At 42.1% G+C, this 22,754-nt stretch overlaps 2 protein-coding genes across 2 annotated transcripts; both read right to left on the bottom strand.

Annotated features, from left to right (window-relative positions):
- Window positions 1-724: 724 nt before the first annotated feature.
- On the bottom strand, window positions 725-3,856 carry LOC110503152 (retinol-binding protein 2). The gene is made up of 4 exons (XM_036961605.1): window positions 3,682-3,856; window positions 2,316-2,494; window positions 1,555-1,656; window positions 725-930 (listed from the first exon to the last, which is right to left on the bottom strand). Exons 1-4 carry the CDS (start codon window positions 3,752-3,754, stop codon window positions 877-879), a joined length of 408 nt encoding a protein of 135 aa, XP_036817500.1. The 5' UTR covers window positions 3,755-3,856; the 3' UTR covers window positions 725-876.
- A 6,416-nt stretch (window positions 3,857-10,272) lies between these two features.
- LOC118944005 (repetitive proline-rich cell wall protein 2-like) lies at window positions 10,273-22,475 on the bottom strand. Its single transcript, XM_036961093.1, has 2 exons — window positions 22,434-22,475; window positions 10,273-11,025 (listed from the first exon to the last, which is right to left on the bottom strand). Exons 1-2 carry the CDS (start codon window positions 22,473-22,475, stop codon window positions 10,273-10,275), a joined length of 795 nt encoding a protein of 264 aa, XP_036816988.1.
- Window positions 22,476-22,754: the final 279 nt, after the last annotated feature.

Here is a 22,754-nt window from a genome sequence, read left to right as displayed (position 1 = left end):
AATTCATTTGAACATATAAAACATTCCCTAAATTCCTATTTGTACAAATTATATCTCCGTTTCAAATGTGTATAAATACACTGACTTGATTACTGAATGGTATTGCAGATGTGTATTAGGCTTAGGCTACAGTACTCTGGTCTACCCAGTATAGTCCACACAGAAATCAAACCATGCTGGTGTTGCAAGAAGTACTTGTGTCATAACAATTAGAATGTTATATGCTCCCAGCTCTATGCTTATGATGCTTTATGGTCGATGTGTTCTACTTTAAATCATTTAACTGCACCCTCTGTTGAGGTTTTGAAATCAATCAGGTCTTGATAAGAAACACTGGGTGGTGTGAGGAATCATCTCCCAATCTTGTATTCAAAGTCCACACCTCCTCACTGTTGCATGTTGAAAGGTTTCGTAGACTTGGTGTTCTGTCATTGATAATCACGTAGATCTGTCCCTGTGAAGTAGTAGATAAGGTCGCAGGCCTTCACAACCCAACTGATTAACGTCATATACTGTACGCTATTCATATATGTCTTGTTCTGGTCATCTACTGTACAATATTTTGGATAGATTTACACATTTACACATAGTTCTGTTCTTTCACATTGACATGCTAATTTGAGAAGGTACAGTATGTTGTGTTTTTAAAAGTTTATATTGTTTGTTTATATTTGCAAGTACTGTTACCTCTGGTCAATATACACCCATATAAATATTCATTTCATGTATTGACCAAAGTCAATGCCTCCCAACTGCTTGGGATGAATGACGCATTTATTACATGTATGTACAATCACATCATAAGTACATTACATAATTGTGCAGGCAGAAACACAAGAAGGTCATTTTACAATAAAAAAGGTTAAGTCAGATGTTTCAGGGCTTCTTCTTGAATACTTGTTTGCAGACTTTGTCTTCAACGTGGATCTCCTGAAAGAAAAAGAGACCACCAGAAAGACAATGAGACAATCAAATAACATATACCCCTCAAACTCAAAAGTGCTATACCTCTCAAACTCAACTCTGGACCTCTAAGTCAGTTCCACTGCATTTTGTCAGTGTTCCCCTCTAATCAGGGACTGATTTAGACCTGGGACACCAGGCATGTGCAATTAATATGAATTAAAAAAACACAAACCCACAGACACTTGGCCCTAAGTGGAATGAGTTTGACACCCCTGATATAGGGAATAGGGTGCCATTTCAGATGCAGTCTATATGTCAGGGGTACTCAACTCTTACACTACGATGTTCGGAACCTGCTGGTTTTCTGTTCTACCTGAAAATTAATTGCACACACCTGGTGACCCAGGTCTAATTCAGTCCCTAATTAGAGGGGAACAATGAAAAGATGCAGTGGAACTGACTTAGAGGTCCAGAGTTGAGTTTGAGAGGTATAGAGCTTCTGTTGTCTTAGGTATGAAGAATATGTAATGTTCTGTATCTTGACGTTGAAGTCTAGGAAGTCTACAACCCCGTTGAAGTCTACAACCCCCCCCCCCCCCCCCCCCCCCCCCCCCCCCCCCCCCCCCCCTCCATCTTTCTCTCAGTCACCAGGTGTAGCAGGTCTCCTTCTATCCATTGCATCCAGCCACGGTTGGCCTTCTCTCCCTTCTGCACAGCCACCAACTTGTCTCCATCCCAGGTAACCAGTGTCTGAAGAACACACACACACACACACACACACACACACACACACACACACACACACACACACACACACACACACACACACACACACACACACACACACACACACACACACAACAGTCAGCAGTAGACACACATTTGCCCAAATTCCCCAGCTAAGATATCAGGTCAGTAGCATAGAGTAGACGTAGCATAATACAAATTTGGGACACTCAAATAAGTATATGTTACGTTTGGTATTGTTGCATAAGACAGAAGGTTATTAAAGGCAAAAACTAAAGGAGGGTAGTTGGTCGGGGTGGCTGAGTGGGCATATAACTTGAACGTCTGGCAAGCTAATGGCTTTGTGTTCTAAATGTTATTCATAACATATCACAAATTGCAATTTGTAACATATCATAGGAAATGGATGAAGGATATCCATAAATTAATAAATACCATACCAAATGTAACATATCATACTCATTTGAGTGTCCAGGATTTTCGTTTGTTATGTTACTTCTACCCCTTAGTCCAGGATGAAGATATGTGTGTATGTTTCCATAAAGCCAGGGTCAACAACTCACAGCAGTGCTTATGACTGTCTCTTTTATTCTAATCTGAGAGAAACGGAGTGCAGTGACAAAGTGTCTCTCTGACCGTGGTCAGAGTGGTTGTGGTCCTACCTGGATTGTCCTGTTGTCCAGTCCCTTAGTGACCTCCTCAAACTCCTCCCCAACGGTGAAGTTGACCTCGTAGTTCCTGAAGGTGCTCAAAGTTTTGGTCTCAAACTTGTCTCCATTCTGGACGATCACCTTGGTCTGGGTCAGGTGACAGGCGATCTTACGGGTGGCAAAGTCAATATCTGGAGGAAACACAGTGAAACAATTGAGGCATTTCTGAGGGCAACAGGGGGTGCAACTCAACATTAGGAAAGTGTTTCTAATATTTTGTACACTCAGGATAAGTATCAAGTATGTTTTCATATAGATTCTGTTCACCTTGGTTGGACAGTGAGGTGTGTGTATAGTATACTTTTTATTGTGCTCCCTTGTGCATAAGCCACCAGTCCTCCTCTTCAGTTATGAGACTGCAGCTCAAGTCCTAGAATTACTATTCCACTCAAACCAGCTCTGTTGACAATCTAATTTACCCTTTAAAAATAGCACTGTACCAGAAATAGAGCTAAATAAGGTCAACTGTGAGCCTGCAAAAGAGACCGCCTCTTTCATTTCGATATTCATATTTTATTGGCCACAAAGTGCAAATTCAATTTCTACCCATCTCTCTTTTTGATGAGGCTCTTTTATTTACCCATCCAAATATTTTTCTTCCTCCCTCTATTTCCATATGGGTGTAATTTTCGATCCGCTCATGGAAATGAGAGAGCGGCACGGAATGAGACGCCTTGGATTGTTTGTTTTGGGGAATTTTTCTGGGTTGAGCGGCAGGGACTTATGAATTGCAGATAAAGTCGTGAATAATAAAAGACTTGGGGTTGATCAACGCCATGCTGAATGGATGGATGGGGGCCTTCGCTTGCCAGTGACATGCAGATGCCGCTTGGCAGAGCTCGGGAGGGGAATGGGAATGGGGAGGATGTTAAATGTGGAAAAGAGTAAATCTATATTTATTCAACGTGGTAACAAGCAGGAGCCATTCACACAAACAGTCAAGGTTAAGTCGCCATGACAGCAGCTCAGTAAGTAAATGAAGCAGCACTAGAGAATCCTTTCTCTCTCTCGCCCTCTCTTTCTATCTCTCTTCCTCTCTCCCTCACACACTCTCACTGTCTATCACAATCTCACTAACTAACACACTTAAATAGTCTTTACACAAATGTTATCTCCGACATCCCCCTCTCAATCAGACACACTCTTGCACACAAACCCAATGACATATGCACACAGGCACACACACATGCACACACACACACTCTTTCTCTCAATTCCCTCTCTCTTCTTCACCCCTTCCCTCCCTCCCTCTCCACCATCTCTCTCTGCATGTCTGTATCTCTGCTATTTTCCAACAGACATTAGAAGAACAGCTTACCAATGGCCTTCATGATATCCTCAAAGTTCTCGTTGGTGACCATCACCCATTGTCCATTGAAGTCTGCAGGCATCTTGGCACCGGCTGGGTTTGTGCTACTGTATATGCCCTGTATATGTCTATGGGGATTTTTCTCACACGCAAACACAATGCAAGAGGTAGATTCTATTGGCCCAACCCTTTATATACAGCCTGTTTACGTGTGGAATTAAGGGGCAGGGTTCGCCTGATTACACTCTATTTCTTTGAAAGAGAAGGGGCGTGTGCGTGTGTGTGTGTGTGTGTGTCAAGAGTGGAGGCACTTAGCGTCAGCTAACCCACTGACTCTTAACAGGCTAGCCGGATCACTTGTTCATTGTATTGATGCAGAAAGGAAACAAGATGGAGAGCACCAGCTAGAGCAATGATAGCTAGTTCCACTGTCACCTGTAAACACAGACACTAAAAAGCAATGCTGAGGAGAAGGTCAGAAAGTCATTTCTCTCTTCTGAAACAAGAAAAGGTTTCCAGTTCAAACACAGAATACACTGAGTGCACATTTGACTATTTTCTTCATGTTAAGTCAAAGCAACACACTGGCATTTGCATTTAACCTGCAATCTAGCCTGGTTGCCAGATGCGTTCGTGCTGTAGCTAACTCCTATGATTTAGCTAAGGGAAACTGGCTAGGGATGGGATTAAAACAAACAGATAACTGTGCAACGTGTCTGTAAAACGTATAGAGTATGTATAAACTGGAAGTAGAAGCCTAAGTGTTGTTGTCCAATAGTTTACTCCAATTAGGAGAGGGGTGTGTAGGGTTAGAGGAAAATAATAAAGGAAAATATGTTTTACAAAAAAATATGTGTTGAAGGGAAATGATGCAGACAATTACATTGATGGAATCTACAATCTATATGCACTACTAAAGATTATCTACCCCTGAAAATATAAATCAATAAAACATAAATACATTTGGGAAACTGATCTGGCAACCAGGCTAGATGTAATCTGCAGGGGAAGTGAAAACCCTTTCTGTACACTTCCACCAGTTCTGATTGCATATTTGCCAATTACCTCTGTAGCTATAAATGGTTTGTAGTTGTATTTGCTTTGACTTCAATTCTTCCTAATGAATTACAATAATCTACCGTGTTTCTGACTTGAAATCCTTTGTCATGATTAATGCCAATGTCAATTTGATTTGTGAGTAAGAGATTATCTGTGAGAGAGAGAGAGAGAGAGAGAGAGAGAGAGAGAGAGAGAGAGAGAGAGAGAGAGAGAGAGAGAGAGAGAGAGAGAGAGAGAGAGAGAGAGAGAGAGAGAGAGAGAGAGAGAGAGAGAGAGAGAGAGAGAGAGAGAGATGCAGGGTACAGTTAAAATGTTAGGCTCCAACATGCATGACTAAGTTAAATAAAACAATGAAAATGGTCATAAAAACAACAACAATAGAAATAGCACTATATACTTCATAACAACTGTAGCAGTAATGAATAAATACATGTCCATTGGGGTGGAGTGAAGACTGTTGAGGGGGTGAAGACAGAATAAAGACTGTTGAGGGGGTGAAGACAGAATAAAGACTGTTGAGGGGGTGAAGGCAGAATAAAGACTGTTGAGGGGTAGAGGCAGAATAAAGACTGTTGAGGGGGTGAAGGCAGAATAAAGACTGTTGAGGGGGTAGAGGCAGAATAAAGACTGTTGAGGGGTAGAGGCAGAATAAAGACTGTTGAGGGGGTGAAGACAGAATAACGACTGTTGATGGGGTGAAGGCAGAATAAAGACTGTTGAGGGGTAGAGGCAGAATAAAGACTGTTGAGGGGGTGAAGGCAGAATAAAGACTGTTGAAGGGGTAGAGGCAGAATAAAGACTGTTGAGGGGTAGAGGCAGAATAAAGACTGTTGAGGGGGTGAATACAGAATAAAGACTGTTGAGGGGGTGAAGACAGAATAAAGACTGTTGAAGGGGTAGAGGCAGAATAAAGACTGTTGAGGGGGTGAAGGCAGAATAAAGACTGTTGAGGGGGTAGAGGCAGAATAAAGACTGTTGAGGGGGTGAAGGCAGAATAAAGACTGTTGAGGGGGTAGAGGCAGAATAAAGACTATTGAGGGGTAGAGGCAGAATAAAGACTGTTGAGGGGGTGAAGACAGAATAAAGACTGTTCGAGGGGGTGAAGACAGAATAAAGACTGTTGAGGGGGTAGAGGCAGAATAAAGACTGTTGAGGGGGTGAAGACAGAATAAAGACTGTTGAGGGGGTAGAGGCAGAATAAAGACTGTTGAGGGGGTGAAGGCAGAATAAAGACTGTTGAGGGGGTAGAGGCAGAATAAAGACTGTTGAGGGGTAGAGGCAGAATAAAGACTGTTGAGGGGGTGAAGGCAGAATAAAGACTGGTGAGGGGGTAGAGGCAGAATAAAGACTGTTGAGGGGGTAGAGGCAGAATAAAGACTGTTGAGGGGGTGAAGGCAGAATAAAGACTGTTGAGGGGTAGAGGCAGAATAAAGACTGTTGAGGGGGTGAAGACAGAATAAAGACTGTTGAGGGGGTGAAGAAAGAATAAAGACTGTTGAGGGGGTGGAGACAGAGTACAGACTGTTGAAGGGGTGGAGACAGAATAAAGACTGTTGAGGGGGTGAAGAGAGAGTAAAGACTGTTGAGGGGGTGGAGACAGAGTACAGACTGTTGAAGGGGTGGAGACAGAGTAAAGACTGTTGAGGGGTGAAGACAGAATAAAGACTGTTGAGGAGTCATGATTAATGCCAATGTCAATTTGATTTGTGAGTGAGAGAGTATCTGTGTGTGTGTGTGTGTGTGTGTGAGAGAGAGAGAAAGAGAGAGAGAGAGAGAGAGAGAGAGAGAAAGTGGCTTACTTTGTTATCAGCCCTATGTGATGGCCCCATAATCAATGGAGATAGGAACAGGGGGGAGACAGAGAGACAGAGGGAGATAGGGACAGAGAGAGGGACATGCAGACAGAGAGAGAGAGAGAGAGAGAGAGAGAGAGAGAGAGAGACATTGAGAGAGAGGAAGTGAACATGAGAGGGGGTATACAGAATTCAACCTCTCTTAAGGTCTAAAACAAAGAGAAAATAGTAATTGCCTGTATCGTTCAAACCTAAAGCATATGAAGAACTTGTTGCATGGCGTGTTTACAGTAGTGTGCATGATGTTTCTGTCATGGTATGTTTACAGTAGTGTGCATGATGTTTCTGTCATGGTATGTTTACAGTAGTGTGCATGATGTTTCTGCCATGGTATGTTTACAGTAGTGTGCATGATGTTTCTGCCATGGTGTGTTTACAGTAGTGTGCATGATGTTTCTGCCATGGTGTGTTTACAGTAGTGTGCATTATGTTTCTGCCATGGTATGTTTACAGTAATGTGCATGATGTTTCTGCCATGGTGTGTTTACAGTAATGTGCATGGTATGTTTACAGTAATGTGCATGATGTTTCTGCCATGGTGTGTTTACAGTAATGTGCATGGTATGTTTACACTAAAATGCATGATGTTTCTGCCGTGGTATGTGTACAGTAATGTGCACAGTGTTTCTGACATGATACGTTACCGTAATGTGCGTGATGTTTCTGCCATGGTATGTTTACAGTAATATGCATATTATGTTTACAGTAATGTGCCTGATGTTTCCATGGCATGTTTACAGTAATGTGCATGATGTTTTTGCCATGGCATGCTTACAGTAATTTGTATGTTATGTTTGCTGTAATATTCATGATATTTCCATAATATGTTTACAGTAATGTGCATGATGTTTCTGCCTTGGCCCATAGTCATTTAATATTCATAATGTGCCCTTTAGCTCATAAACAGTGCATTAAGACAATAGATAATGCATGAGCTTGGTGTAGGGTCAACCTAGCCACAATCCTATTCCCTAAATACACACAACCACCAACAGTTGAACAACGGCTCTGCATAGATTGTGTTGTATGTACTGTGCTCCTGACTGCACAATTCATTTACCTGCGGGGAAAATAAAGTTGCAACTGAATTCAAATTGAAATCGTGCAGTTACTTAGAACCAGAGATTATTGCATTTGCATCACATCAAAATAACAGTTTGACAGTTTGACTGTGTACTGTCTGCTTCCAACTCACACCTACAAACACATAGATCCCCTGAACGCAGCTCACTCTCCAGTTTACTGATTACTTTGTTATCAGCCCTATGTGATGGCCCCATAATCAATGGAGATAGGAACAGGGGGGGCAGAGAGAGATAGGGACAGAGATAGGGACAGAGATAGGGACAGAGAGAGGGACACGCAGACAGAGAGAGAGAGAGAGAGAGAGAGAGAGACATTGAGAGAGAGGAAGTGAACATGAGAGGGGGTATACAGAATTCAACCCCTCTTAAGGTCTAAAACCAAGACAAAAGAATAATATGCCTGTATCTTTCAAACCTAAAGCATATGAAGAACTTGTTGCATGGTGTGTTTACAGTAGTGTGCATGATGTTTCTGTCATGGTATGTTTACAGTAGTGTGCATGAAGTTTCTGCCATGGTATGTTTACAGTACTGTGCATGATGTTTCTGCCATGGTGTGTTTACAGTAATGTGCATGGTATGTTTACAGTAATGTGCATGATGTTTCCATGGCATGTTTACAGTAATGTGCATGATGTTTTTGCCATGGCATGCTTACAGTAATTTGTATGTTATGTTTACTGTAATGTTCATGATATTTCCATAATATGTTTACAGTAATGTGCATGATGTTTCTGCCTTGGCCCATAGTCATTTATTATTCCTAATGTGACCCTGAGCTCATAAACAGTGCATTAAGACAATAGATAATGCATGAGCTTGGTGTAGGGTCAACCTAGCCACAATCCTATTCCATAAATACAAAATCATATTCCATAAATACACAATTCCATAAATACACAATCCTATTCCATAAATCCTATTCCATATTGCAACCAACAACAGTTGAACAACGGCTCTGCATAGATTGTGTTGTATGTACTGTGCTCCTGACTGCACAATTCATTTACCTGCGGGGACAATAAAGTTGCAACTGAATTCAAATTGAAATCGTGCAGTTACTTAGAACCAGAGATTATTGCATTTGCATCACATCACAATAACAGTTTGACAGTTTGACTGTGTACTGTCTGCTTCCAACTCACACCTACAAACACATAGATCCCCTGAACGCAGCTCACTCTCCAGATCCCAATCACCTGAATTCTAATCACCTGTTCACACACCTGTATGTCATTATCACATACTATTTAGTTCAGTTCTTTGCACCCCATCACTGTGAGGTATTGTTTGTTTTGTGACATATAGCTTTTGGAGCACTGGGTTTCCTGTGAGTTACTCATCCTGTGTATGATAGTTTTGGCCAGGCTCACTAATGACACCTTTTGCCTACTCCCTGCCTGTACTTTAGCCTATCAGATTTCCTGTTATCTACCTATTGCTTGATCTCTCTGGCTACGTTACTAGCCTATTCCCTGCCTGTACTGTTGCCCTTTTGGACCCCCTGTGTACGACATTCTGCCTGCCCCTGGACCCAGCTACCTGCCTCCTCCTGTGTATGACCTTCTGCCTGCCCCTGGACCCAGCTACCTGCCTCCTCCTGTGTATGACCTTCTGCCTGCCCCTGGACCCTGCTACTTGCCTCCTCCTGTGTATGACCTTCTGCCTGCCCCTGGACCCAGCTACCTGCCTTCTCCTGTGTATGACCTTCTGCCTGCCCCTGGACCCAGCTACCTGCCTCCTCCTGTGTATGACCTTCTGCCTGCCCCTGGACCCAGCTACCTGCCTCCTCCTGTGTATGACCTTCTGCCTGCCCCTGGAACCAGCTACCTGCCTCCTCCTGTGTATGACCTTCTGCCTGGCCCTGGACCCAGCTACCTGCCTCCTCCTGTGTATGACCTTCTGCCTGCCCCTGGACCCAGTTACCTGCCTCCTCCTGTGTATGACCTTCTGCCTGCCCCTGGACCCAGCTACCTGCATCCTCCTGTGAATGACCTTCTGCCTGGCCCTGGACCCAGCTACCTGCCTCCTCCAGTGTATGACCTTCTGCCTGCCCCTGGACCCAGTTACCTGCCTCCTCCTGTGTATGACCTTCTGCCTGCCCCTGGACCCAGCTACCTGCCTCCTCCTGTGTATGACCTTCTGCCTGGTCCTGGACCCAGTCACCTGCCTCCTCCTGTGCTCCTTTGCAATAAACACCTGCACTTGAAACCAGCTCTCTGTCTCCCCTCGTGTTCATTACAGACTGTGATGTGAATTGACCTCTTGAGTTGCTTTGAAGGGGTCAAAGGTCGATGTCTGAAATGTATCATCCCTCTGATAAGATTAAAATAACACTTATCATCTGAACTGTCACCCCAGCATTGACACGCAACTTAGTAAAGTGTCACGGAACGGAACTGTTCATGCAACTGAGTACATTTTTCTTAAAACTAGTGCTGACTGAGTAGCCTAGCTCTTCCCTCGTTCTGCTTTATTTCCAAACCACAAGCCTGGAGAATACCCATCCAAGTACTTAACCATCTACTGCACATCGTTGCCGAAGGGCAACAGAATATTTTCTATTGGCGAGGAGCCTAATCGAGCAGTTGGAATTATACCCTTTAATAGTGAGGACTGGGTTTGGGGACAGTGGGTTTGAGGACAGTGGGTTTGGGGACAGTGGGTTTGGGGACAGTGGGTTTGGGGACAGTGGGCTTGGGGACAGTGGGCTTGGGGACAGTGGGTTTGAGGACAGTGGGTTTGGGGACAGTGGGTTTGAGGACAGTGGGTTTGGGGACAGTGGGTTTGAGGACAGTGGGTTTGGGGACAGGGGGTTTGGGGACAGTGGGCTTGGGGACAGTGGGTTTGGGGACAGTGGGTTTGGGGACAGTGGGTTTGGGGACAGTGGGTTTGAGGACAGTGGGTTTGGGGACAGTGGGTTTGAGGACAGTGGGTTTGGGGACAGTGGGTTTGGGGACAGTGGGCTTGGGGACAGTGGGTTTGAGGACAGTGGGTTTGAGGACAGTGGGTTTGGGGACAGTGGGTTTGAGGACAGTGGGTTTGGGGACAGTGGGTTTGGGGACAGTGGGCTTGGGGACAGTGGGTTTGAGGACAGTGGGTTTGAGGACAGTGGGTTTGGGGACAGTGGGTTTGAGGACAGTGGGTTTGGGGACAGTGGGTTTGGGGACAGTGGGCTTGGGGACAGTGGGTTTGAGGACAGTGGGTTTGAGGACAGTGGGTTTGGGGACAGTGGGTTTGAGGACAGTGGGTTTGGGGACAGTGGGCTTGGGGACAGTGGGTTTGGGGACAGTGGGTTTGAGGACAGTGGGTTTGGGGACAGTGGGTTTGAGGACAGTGGGTTTGGGGACAGTGGGCTTGGTGACAGTGGGTTTGAGGACAGTGAAAAAGAAGGCTTGTTTCTACTGTTTCACTTAATAAATGTTCTGAAAATATTTTATTTATTTTCTATGATTTGTTTTCCTTTGTGTTTTAGTACCCTTATGGCACAGCATTGCCCTGAGACAACCAAAAAAGATTCTGGCTGTGGGGGGTAAAAGTTTGTTTTTATTATTGATACATTATCAGAGCCTAAATCTTCAAATAAATTGGATGGAATATATATTTCAACCAGAATGTATGCAGTAGAGGGTTCATATTAATTAGGTGGGTGATTTATGTTTTCCTATTTCACACATGTACAATTGTGTGTCGGTACATGTGTGAAGAGACACCCTCAGAGAGTGGGGTCATAGCCAGAGTCTGACCATGGAGCAATTAGGCTTAAGTGACACATTTTTCACCATTTCAGCTCGGGGAGTCAAACTAGCAAACCTTTGGTTACTACCCCAACACCCTATTCACTAGGCTACCTGCTAGCCATAGAGTATCCTGTGTTATAGCCCCCTACTTTTTGTTATTGACTTGGCTCACCAGCAACTTCAATGCCAAACATGGATTGTTCCATATTTTAACCACACGATGGTGGTATTGTAACATGAAAAACAACAAATTTTTATTTCTATACGTATGTTCTTCCCATGATCAGACTTTCTATCTCTCTGTCTCTCCCTTCAGCCCACTCTACATCCTCATGGTCTAACACAGGATTCTGTTTTATAACCCATCTAATGGGCTGCTTGTAAATTTCATATATAAAATATCCCCATAGTCTAGTAAAGGCAAAAATGTATTTGATACTAGCCTCCTTCAGGCTTCAAAAGAAAAACAGGCCTTATTCCTAAAATAAAATCCCAATTTCAGCGTCAATTTTTTTTGTAAGTTGTTGAATATGCAATTTAAAAGAGAGGCCGTCATCAATTAAAATTCCAAGATATTTATATGAGGTTACAGTCTCAATCTGGTAATAATAGGTGAAAAGTTCAGAGGTCCATTTCTTGCTTTAGAAAACACCATTGGTTTAGTTTTGTCAGTATTGAGGATAAGATTCAATTGACACAAGGTATGTTGAACAGTATAAAAAGCAGTTTGCAAGTTCTGGAAAGCTTTAGTGAGAGATGAGGCACAACAGTAAATAACAGTACCATCAGCATAAAAATGAAGTTGCGCATTTTGGACATTTTTGTCTAAATTATTCATATAAATAGTGAATAAGAGAAGAATAAGAGAAGAATAAGAGAAAATAAAGACAGACAATATAACAGACATAAGCCCATCAAATTGAGTTCACTGAGTTCTACTAGACAGATAGTTAGCAAACCATGCAATTGCATGCTCCGAAAGACCTACACTCGACAATCTCTGCCTTAGTATAGCATGATCAACTGTATCAAAAGCCTTAGAGAGATCAATAAAAAGTGAGACACAGTGCTGTTTTTTTGTCAAGGGCTTCAGTGATATAATTTAAAACCTTCATGGCTGCTGTAACTGTGCTATGCTTCTTCCTGAAGCCCGATTGGTACATTGATAAAATACAGTTAGTAAATGAACTATTTTAGCTGTTCACTCACAAGGGGTTCAAATATTTTCACCAGGGGTGACAGCTTTGAGATTGGCCTATAATTATTTAAAAGAGTTGGATCTCCCCCTTTTAAAAGTGGTAGGACAAATGCTGATTTCCAGATCTTTGGAATTTCATTACGTTCCAGAGTTAGATTGAACAAATATGTAAGTGGCTCATCTATGAAATCAGCTGCCAGATTTAAAAAGCAGGGATCCAAAAGATCAGGACCTGCAGGCTTTCTCTGATCTAAGGATTTCAGGGCTTTATATGTACCACCTGCACTGAGAACGGCTAAAAGTTTGATCAGCTCTCACTGGTTCATCCACACAGGGTTGTACAAAGACAGAGGACACTGAATCGGACAGACTACCGGATGATACAAAGTGCTCATTGAAACAATTCAGCATTTCAGTTCTGTCATATATAGCAACAAAGTCCTTCAATACACATGATGGTAATTCATTAACATCACTGTTACCAGACATAGACTTAATAGCCTTCCAAAACTTTCTCGGGTCATTCAGGTTATCAGTGGTAACAGACATAAAATATTGAGACTTGACCATCCCGAGAAAAAAAAAACTTGTTTCACAACGGCCTAAAAATAAGCCAATCAGCATCAGAACATGATTTCCTTGCTTTAGCCTAGGCTAGATTACGTTCGTGAATAATACAAGACAGCTCAGAAGAAACCATGGATTGGTTGTATGTATCTGATCACTACTGTAGTGGGCTTGGAAGGTTAGACAGGTTGTATGTATCTGATTACTTCTGTAGTAGAGTTGGAAGGTTAGACAGGTTATATGTATCTGATCACTACTGTAGTAGGGTTGGAAGGTTAGACAGGTTGTATGTATCTGATCACTACTGTAGTAGGGTTGGAAGGTTAGACCGGTTGTATGTATCTGATCACTACTGTAGTAGGGTTGGAAGGTTAGATTATGTTGTGTCTTTGGCTATGCTGGATTAAGTGATATGACATGCTATTCTATAAAATAATTTATCCGTAATTAATATCACCTGATTGAGCTAATCATGTAACTGTAATTAACTAGAGAGTCGGACACCACAAAATAATATTTATAGAGCTGTTATCTTCCGAATAAAGTCTTAAAGACCTAGTAATATTCAATAGCAGTCAATATTAATCCTCATCTTAATTCAGTCTCATCTGAAAGTTGTAAATTCTTGGTTATCTGCACGAACCCTGGCTAACAATTTTAATCAGCAATACAAAATTGGGTTTAATTATTTATTTACTAACTAATCACACAGAATTACACATACACATGATTAAATCATAACTTGATTACAAATTACGTCATAAAGGAAAACGTCCCTAGCGAGCGAAACAGGTATGACAGCTTGTTACACAAAGGAAAAGGGCTGGGTTTGAGTGAAAGAGCGGGAAGACTGAGGTACACAGGGAGAAGCTGTGCTATCGTAAATACAGTATCTGATGCATTCTAAATTACCGCCCATTTGGAAAAGGAAAATGCAATAAATATTTACTCTGAGCTGCGCTTCGGTAGGTTGGTGGTAGATGGAAGGCCGTGTTGCCAGACTGAGTCCTTTGAAGAATGTCTCTGGTTGTCAATTGGATACGTTGTAGTAACATCGTTGGGTGATAGACGGGATACTCTGCCTGTTCCTTCCTAACCCTCGTTGCATCTGCTGTTGCTAACTCAACGGCTATCACTTCTCTAGTGAATAAGAGTTCAAAGTTCATACCATTCGCAACCAAAGCTCACGCTGATGTTGGCTTCGTTCTGTAGTTATTATCTGAACCATTCTGACATTGGACCGTCGTCCTCACGTCCTCGGAACAGGAGGTTATATTGTCGTCAAGGGCTTATATAGGAAGGGAGAGGAGGGCGTGTCTGAAAAGTTTTATAGCCCATGTCCCTTCACAGGGGCGGGCCACTGATTGAGCAGCCCTATCTTATGAAAACCCAAATTTCACATTTTAGAAGCTAAAATCACATTTCATCCCATCACGAATAATTTCATATTGAAACATTTAAATTGAACAACAATTCCATGTGAATCCAATAACTCTGATGTGTAGACTTTCCACTGTAGAGTTTGTCATCTTATCATTGATGAGAATGTCTCAGATGACAACCGAACTGACATCATATTCATTAAGTACCACCGCAGATGTTCAATTGGTCGGATTACCAGAATATAGTTCATTTCCCCCCACCTTCTGATGTTCCCAGAATCTCTATGTTAACCAAGGGTTTTGGAAATGTAACATCAGCAGGGTAGAGAGAGGAAAAAGGGGGGAAGAGGTATTTATGACTGTCATAAACCTACCCCCCAGGCCAACATCATGACAACAGGTTGTATGTATCTAATCACTACTGTAGAGGGGTTGGAAGGTTAGACAGGTTGTATGTATCTAATCACTACTGTAGAGGGGTTGGAAGGTTAGACAGGTTGTATGTATCTAATCACTACTGTAGAGGGGTTGGAAGGTTAGACAGGTTGTATGTATCTGATCACTACTGTAGTAGGGTTGGAAGGTTAGACAGGTTGTATGTATCTGATCACTACTGTTGAGGGCTTGGAATGTTAGACAGGTTGTGTGTATCTGATCACTACTGCAGTAGGGTTGGAAGGTTAGACAGGTTGTATGTATCTGATCACTACTGTTGAGGGCTTGGAATGTTAGACAGGTTGTGTGTATCTGATCACAACTGTAGAGGGGTTGGAAGGTTAGACAGGTTGTATGTATCTGTATCTGATCACTACTGTAGTAGGGTTGGAATGTGTGACATCACTCCTGTGGGTTTCTCTGATCACGGTAATGTGTCTGTTGATATTCACTTGTCCTGTCCACGAAGCTCATCACCTTATTGGTACTTTAATGTTAAATTGTTACTTGATGTCATGTTTTGTGAAAAATGTTGTTTTGTAAAAAATGGAGGGTTACTAAATGGAATTCTGAGTCCTTCAGACAATGGTGGGAGGTTGGGAAGGCCCAAATACAAGTGTTTTGTCAACAGTATACTGCTCTGTCTCGTATTGAAGTTAAAGAGACTATCAGGGTCCTTGAACAGGACATCAAATCTATTGAATTGATGTTGCTCAGTCAGAATGACCCCGGACTAGTCATGAACTTACAGAGACATGAACTGAGATCGTTTCTACATGAAAGAGTGAAGGGTGCCTTGATTAGGTCTCGCTTTGCTACCCTCAAGGATATGGATGCTCCTAGCACTTTTTTAATATAACCTAGGGCAGTCGACATTGCAACGCCATCGTCTCCCTGAAGGTGACCACGGATGACAGTGAATGAAATGCGCCAACATGCCGTGCATTTCTACTCTGCCCTCTATAAGGAAGAGGTTTGTGCTTCTCTGTGTACAGAACAGTTGTTACATGGACTTCCTCAATTGGGACCTGAGCAGAGAGCTGCTTTGTACTGACATTACCCTGCAGGAGCTGTCCACAGCAGTTATGCAGCTCTCACCAGGCCGAGTCCCTGGCATCAATGGTTTACCATCTGAGTTCTATAAGCGCTTTTGGGGGTCTATTGGGGGGGATTTTTATGAAATGGTGTGTGAATCTTTTCATGAGGGTTCTCTTCCTGTGTCCTGTCAACGTGCTGTGCTTTCATTGTTGCCAAAAAAGGGGGATTTGGCTCTTCTAAAAAATAGCCGACCTGTTGCATTGCCGTGTGCAGAATATCAAACTGTAAAAATGTCTCTCAAACAGGTTGAAGAATATCTGGGGCTGTTAGTCCACAAGGACCAGTCTTACTGTGTACCTGACCGCACTATTGTTGATGTTTCTAATAATGTTCTAGCCATTTGTAAACTGTCTGATGTTAATGTGGGTTTAATTTATTTGGATCAGGAGAAGGCTTGTGACCATGTGGACCACTGGTACCTGTTCGTAACAATGAAGGCCTTTGGGTTTGGGGGATGTTTTTTGTCTTGGATGATTTTACTGTATGCTGGGGCCTCATGAATGGTGAAGGTGGGGGGGGGTGGTTAGAGTTGCCCCATCCCCGTCAAAAGGGGTATCAATTTCAGGACAGTTATATAGTCTGGCAATTGAACCAATGCTTTGTTTTTTAAGAGCAAGGCTTACTGGTTTCTCTGTGCCAGGGGTAATGAAGGGTTCCACGATAGCACTGTCTGTGTTTGCAGATGATGTGACAGTTTTTATTACAGGGGGTGAGGATGTTAAGGTTCTCTCAAACACTCTAAAGGTGTATTAAGGGACCTCCTCAGCAAGAGTCAATTGGGGAAAGAGTGAATCGCTGTGGGCAGGTCAGCTTCAGACAGGGTCCGCTCCACGGCTACCAGGGCGGATTCAGTGGGGCAGAGAAGGGATGAAGACTTTGGGGGGTTTTCTAGGCTCCGATGTCTTTCAGAAAAAGAACTGGGAGGGTGTAGTGGAGAAAGTGATTGTCGAGGTGGAAATGGGTGCTACACAAGCTGTCATATAGGGGAAGGGTTCTGTTGGTGGTCTTTATACAAACTGCCTATTGATAAGAGGACAGCTGCCCTTCAATGGGGGATAATACATGGAGCCATAGCCACCAATATGCATCTGCTACATCTGGATCCTACTGTTGGGGAGGGGTGTCCATTCTGTGCTGAGTCTGAAACTCTGGCACATCATTTCTTACAGTGTCCCAGGTTGGTCAGAATGATTGACCTGATCACTAGCTGGTTCTCAGCTCTGGGAGAGGTATTCTCTTCCCAACAGTTTATATTCTGACTAAAGTACAGGTTTAAAATCAAATCAGATTGTATTAGTCACATGAGTGAAACGTCTACTTACGAGCCCCCAACCAACAATGCAGTTTAAAAAAACTATGGACAAGAATAAGAAATAAAAGTAACAAGTAATTAAAGAGCATCAGTAAAATAACAATAGCGAGATTATATCAAGGGGTGGACCGGTATCGAGTCAATGTGCGGGGGCACCGGCAAGTTAAGGTAATATGTACATAAAGGTAGAGTTATTAAAGTGACTGATGATAACAACAGAGAGTAGCAGCGGTGTAAAATAAGGGGGGGATTCGTGTCAGGGAAAGCTAAGTTAGCAATATGGATGACACAAAAGGACAGTATTCGGGGTCAGGGGTCTGTAAATGTGGTGGGAATGCTGGAGGGGATGTTGGCAATGAGACTGAGGGTTGAGTTTGACTATTACAAAATGGTTAACAACATTGATCTGTTTGTGAGTATATGGGGTATTCAGAGACTGTTGTGTTTAGTTACTGTGGAGGAAGATTTTTTTATTTTTTTATTTGATATATACCATCGTTTTGTTTGAGTGTTTATTGTGTTGTGGGTTCCCAGACCAAATAACGGTTATTTAAAACTCAAACTTTTTCTATCTCTTCTCTGTCTCTGTCTCTCGCTCTCTCTATCTCTCTCTTCTCTCTGTCTCTGTCTCTCTCTCTTCTCACTCCCTATCTTCTCTCTCCCTGTCTCTCTTCTCTCTCTCTTTGTCTCAATCTCTCTCTCTGACTGTTTCTATCTTTATGTCTCTGTTCTTGCTCTGTCTCTCGCTCTCTCTATCTCTCTCTTCTCTCTGTCTCTCTCTCTTCTCACTCCCTCTCTTCTCTCTCCCTGTCTCTCTTCTCTCTCTCTTTGTCTCAATCTCTCTCTCTGACTGTTTCTATCTTTATGTCTCTGTTCTTGCTCTGTCTCTATCTTCTCTCTCTCAATTCAATTCAATTAATTTCAAGTGGCTTTATTGGCATGGGAAACATGTTAACATTGCCAAAGCAAGTGAGGTAGATAATATACAAAAGTGAAATAAACAATGAAAATTAACAGTAAACATTACACATACAGAAGTCTCAAAATAATAAAGACATTACAAATGTCATATTACGTATATATACAGTGTTGCAACGATGTACACATGGTTAAAGGTACACAAGGGAAAATAAATAAGCATAAATATGGGTTGTACAGTGCCTTGCGAAAGTATTCGGCCTCTTGAACTTTGCGACCTTTTGCCACATTTCAGGCTTCAAACATAAAGATATAAAACTGTATATTTTTGTGAAGAATCAACAACAAGTGGGACACAATCATGAAGTGGAACGACATTTATTGGATATTTCAAACTTTTTTTAACAAAATTAGAACTGTTTGAACATAATGACCATTGTTATATTTGGAGGAAAAATGGGGAGGCTTGCAAGCCAAAGAACACCATCCCAACCGTGAAACACCGTTGTGGCAGCATCATGTTGTGGGAGTGCTTTGCTGCAGGACGGACTGGTGCACTTCACAAAATAGATGGCATTATGACGGAGGAAAATGATGTGGATATACTGAAGCAACATCTCGAGACATCAGTCAGGAAGTTAAAGCTTGGTTGCAAATGGGTCTCCTAAATGAACAATGACCCCAAGCATACTTCCAAAGTTGTGGCAAAATGGCTTAAGGACAACAAAGTCAAGGTATTGGAATAGCCATCACAAACCCTGACCTCAATCCCATAGAACATTTTTGGGCAGAACTGAAAAGGCGTGTGCGAGCAAGGAGGCCTACAAACCTGACTCAGTTACATCAGCTCTGTCAGGAGGAATGGGCCAAAATTCACCCAACTTATTCTGGGAAGCTTGTGGAAGGCTACTAGAAATGTTTGGCCAAAGATAAACAATTTAAAGGCAATAGAACCAAATACTAATTAAGTGTAGGTCAACTTCTGACCCACTGGGAATGTGATGAAAGAAATAAAAGCTGAAATAAATAATTCTCTCTACTATTATTCTGTCATTTCACATTCTTAAAATAAAGTGGTGACCTAAGACAGGGAATTTTTACTAGGATTAAATTTCAGGAATTGTGAAGAACTGAGTTTAAATGTATTTGGCTAAGGTGTATCTAAACTTCCGACTTCAACTGTGTATAGATATTGATTAGTTCAGTTGTTTTAAGGTTACCTTTGTCTCACTATCACTATGCACGTATAAGGGTGGTGTGATAGTTGAGGTTGTTTTTCTCGAGGGCACATCCAGCGTGTGGGGCTGGTTGCAATGTCCAATTGCGGAGGGTTGAAGTTTGAAAAACTTAGTCGGTGGCATGGAGTAAAGATTCCTGCTCCAGCTAAGTGTTCGGTGGAAGAATGTAGCTTATCAGTTGGCGCTATCATTGGGTATGAGAGAATAAAATCAGCCTCAAGGATGAAATTCGCTGCAGTGGTATTCTTAGATTCCATTGAAAAGGTGAATACGACAGTTGAGAGTGGTGTTGTATTACGGGAGACACAGATGTCGGTTTTTCCTCTTATGAATCCTTTTATACTTTCATACGTGCCACCATTTGTTAGAGATGAAGTGTTTGAGCGAGAGTTATCTCATCATGGTCAACTTGTACTGTATCTACAATAAAAAAGGTTAATAAAAAAGGTTGTTTTTGGATGCAAATCTGTCCTTTGCTGAAACATATCATGTCCCGTAGGAGACAAGTGCACATTTTAAAGAAGTGTTAGGTTCTTATTTTTCAGAGTAAATTACTCAGACACTAGAGAAGCTTGAACAAGTTTAATTCTGCCCAAATGGTCTTTACAGCTGTAATTCAGACAGCCAAACATTTCTCACCATCTCACATATATCCCACTTAAGACACTCCTCCTTCTCGCCAATCCTTACCCTTATTACTCCCCTTCAGGGGATCTGACCTCACCTCCTGACCTCAACTCCTCTTTCGCCTAGTCCACAGATGTCCATCTGCCTCCCCTATAGCAATCCTTTGATCTCCTCCCATCCACCCAGCACATTCCACAGCCACTCTGTCTTTCTACAGATCTCACTCCTTAATATACTATGCTCTGATCTATCATGTCTTTAATATCTCAATGTTCAAAATTCAAATCCAACAGAAGGATAATGACTGACTAAATTTAGCATTCATTTTTAAGGTTGACAGATTTAATTATGTGTTCTATGCTTCTACTGAATCAATGAAATGCCTTGGCTGCGGAAGTGAGGGGCATTTGGTACGTTATTGTCCCGAGAATGAGCGCACAGAGCTCAGTAGCAGCTCTAGCACTGGTACAGCTACTGCACCACCACGAAGGGATGAACATGCTAAGAGTTCAGGGGAAGGGAGAAGGTGGGAAGATGTGGTTGGAAAAGTAGGAAATTAGAAATTGTGGTGGATCAGAGTAAAGAGGGAGTGGAAACAGCCAGTCGTTGCTGGAAAATGAAAGTGGAGTTCAAGAGGAGATCGAAACAATGGAAAATTAAGCAGCTGTTTTCAAAGTACCAAGGATTAAGAGAAAGAATTTAAGGGGTGATGAAGGTTCTAATTCTAAGAGTAAGGTAGAGATTGATAAATCAGTTGAGGATCAACAGGTTGTAGAGATGTAGTTTTCCTCTGGGGATGATAGCAAGACCTAGTCATCTGCTGTATCACAACAAAATAGCGAGAGAAATGGGGTGGAAGGGCGGTATGTGATCGAGAAGGTACGTCAATTTCAGAAATTTACAAAAGGAAAGAAATATATGCAGGATTATAATGTAACAGATTTTTTTCCTGAAAGTGATTTGTGTATTGAACCAGCAAAGGTTGTGATGTCAAAAATAATGGGGGTAGGTTTGACAAGCCCTGAAATCGCTAGACTCAAGAAAGTTGTCACGAGAATGACAAGTGATTTAAATTTGAAAGGAAATGAATGAGTTCAGTCGCAGCCTTAACTCCATAAAGAGTTTTGTGTCACTATCTCTGTATTTTTTTCAGCCATGAGCAGTTTTACGATGTCTTCTGTAACCGTAAATGGGGCGAGAGGAGGGCGCTCAAGATGGCGGCATGATAGGGTGTAACATTTCTAGCTGAGGAACAATTTTAGGGTTTTCTCACAACATTTATAGTATTAGACTGCAGTTGCAAAAAATGTTTTAACAAAAAATGATATCTAACCATACAATGTAGCAATTTTGAATAATTGTCTAATGAATCAAACCATTAAAATATATTTTTGACGATTTCCAAGCTAGCTATCGAAATGTTTCAGCATGTGTAGTTAAGTTAGCCTGCTAACCAGTAGCATGGAATAATGGATGTTGAAACTTCCAAGGATAAAAGAGGCATTGTTGAAACTCACTCATATGCTTGCAGTGTAAAAAGGGGGGTAAATGTGATTCATACCCGAATACCCCAAACAATGAGCGATCAAAGAGTGAACGATCAAGTGAACGATCAATGAACGATCAATGAGCCAGCTACAGGACAACATTGTCCGCATCCTCACGGCTAAAATCAAAGAGAGGGCAGATGGCATCATGGATTTGGTGAAAAAGAACACTCAGTATCGTTAACCTGAAGAAATCGCTTGATTTCAATGCTGAGGAAGTAAAAACTCTGAAGCAGCAGAACGCAACTTTGACAATTCAGGTTGCAAAGGAGGAGAAGAAACTCACTGAAATGGAGTCAAAGGAAAATGAGAATGACCGGTATGGTCGGAGATGGAATCTTCGAATTTATGGAATAGCAGAAAAATCTGACGAGAACATCCAAGCAAGAGTGAAGGACATTTGCAGGGCAATAGTCCTGGAGGAGGAGCGAAATATTGTGGCAGGTTCTCTGGATGTAGTGCACTGCCTGGGTAGGCTGAGGGATGCGGAAAACAACCAGCCACCAGCCACCATGACCAGTGATCATGAGATTCATCTCCAGGACAGCGAGGGATATGACATGGAAAAATGCAAAGAAAAATGACTGTTTAAAGAAGAACAACCTGAGGTTCAAGGAGAATCTGACAGCATTTGACAAAGAAGCTCAGAGTCGTCTGTGGCCGATGACTGAGAGCACAAGGAAGGAAGGGAAAAGTGCATACCTTGCGGGAGTCAAGGCTTTTGTTAATGGAAGGGAAATTCATGCTTACGCCTAGCTTGTTGACTGCTGGTATTTATCAAGTGAGTTGTGCAGGACTGAGTTTGATTTGCATCTGATAAAACTGTATATTTCTTTAGGAAAGAGCATTGTTTGTGTGAGCCAAACTTTTTTTTTTATATATACATTTTTTTATGGCAGGGAAATTCGCACTGACACTTAATGTTAGCTTGATGGCTATTCGTTTTACCAATCTACGGTACAAAGTTATTTGCAATTGTATTAACATATATATACAATTTAGGTTAATCATTTTATTTGCAAC

Source organism: Oncorhynchus mykiss, chromosome 24, assembly GCF_013265735.2.
Source record: "Oncorhynchus mykiss isolate Arlee chromosome 24, USDA_OmykA_1.1, whole genome shotgun sequence".
NCBI lineage: Eukaryota > Metazoa > Chordata > Actinopteri > Salmoniformes > Salmonidae > Oncorhynchus > Oncorhynchus mykiss.
This window is presented reverse-complemented; position numbering and strand designations above follow the sequence as displayed.

Coding starts and splice junctions, on each gene's coding strand:
- LOC118944005 (XM_036961093.1), bottom strand. CDS start 22,475: ATGAATTTCCCTTCCATTAACAAAAGCCTTGACTCCCGCAAG. Junction 11,026..22,433: donor AAAGCCTTGACTCCCGCAAG/GTATGCACTTTT, acceptor ACTGTCACCAAG/CCCACTGTCCCCAAACCCAC.
- LOC110503152 (XM_036961605.1), bottom strand. CDS start 3,754: ATGCCTGCAGACTTCAATGGACAATGGGTGATGGTCACCAACGAGAAC. Junction 2,495..3,681: donor GGATATCATGAAGGCCATTG/GTAAGCTGTTCT, acceptor TGTTTCCTCCAG/ATATTGACTTTGCCACCCGT. Junction 931..1,554: donor AAGGAGACCTGCTACACCTG/GTGACTGAGAGA, acceptor TTTTTCTTTCAG/GAGATCCACGTTGAAGACAA.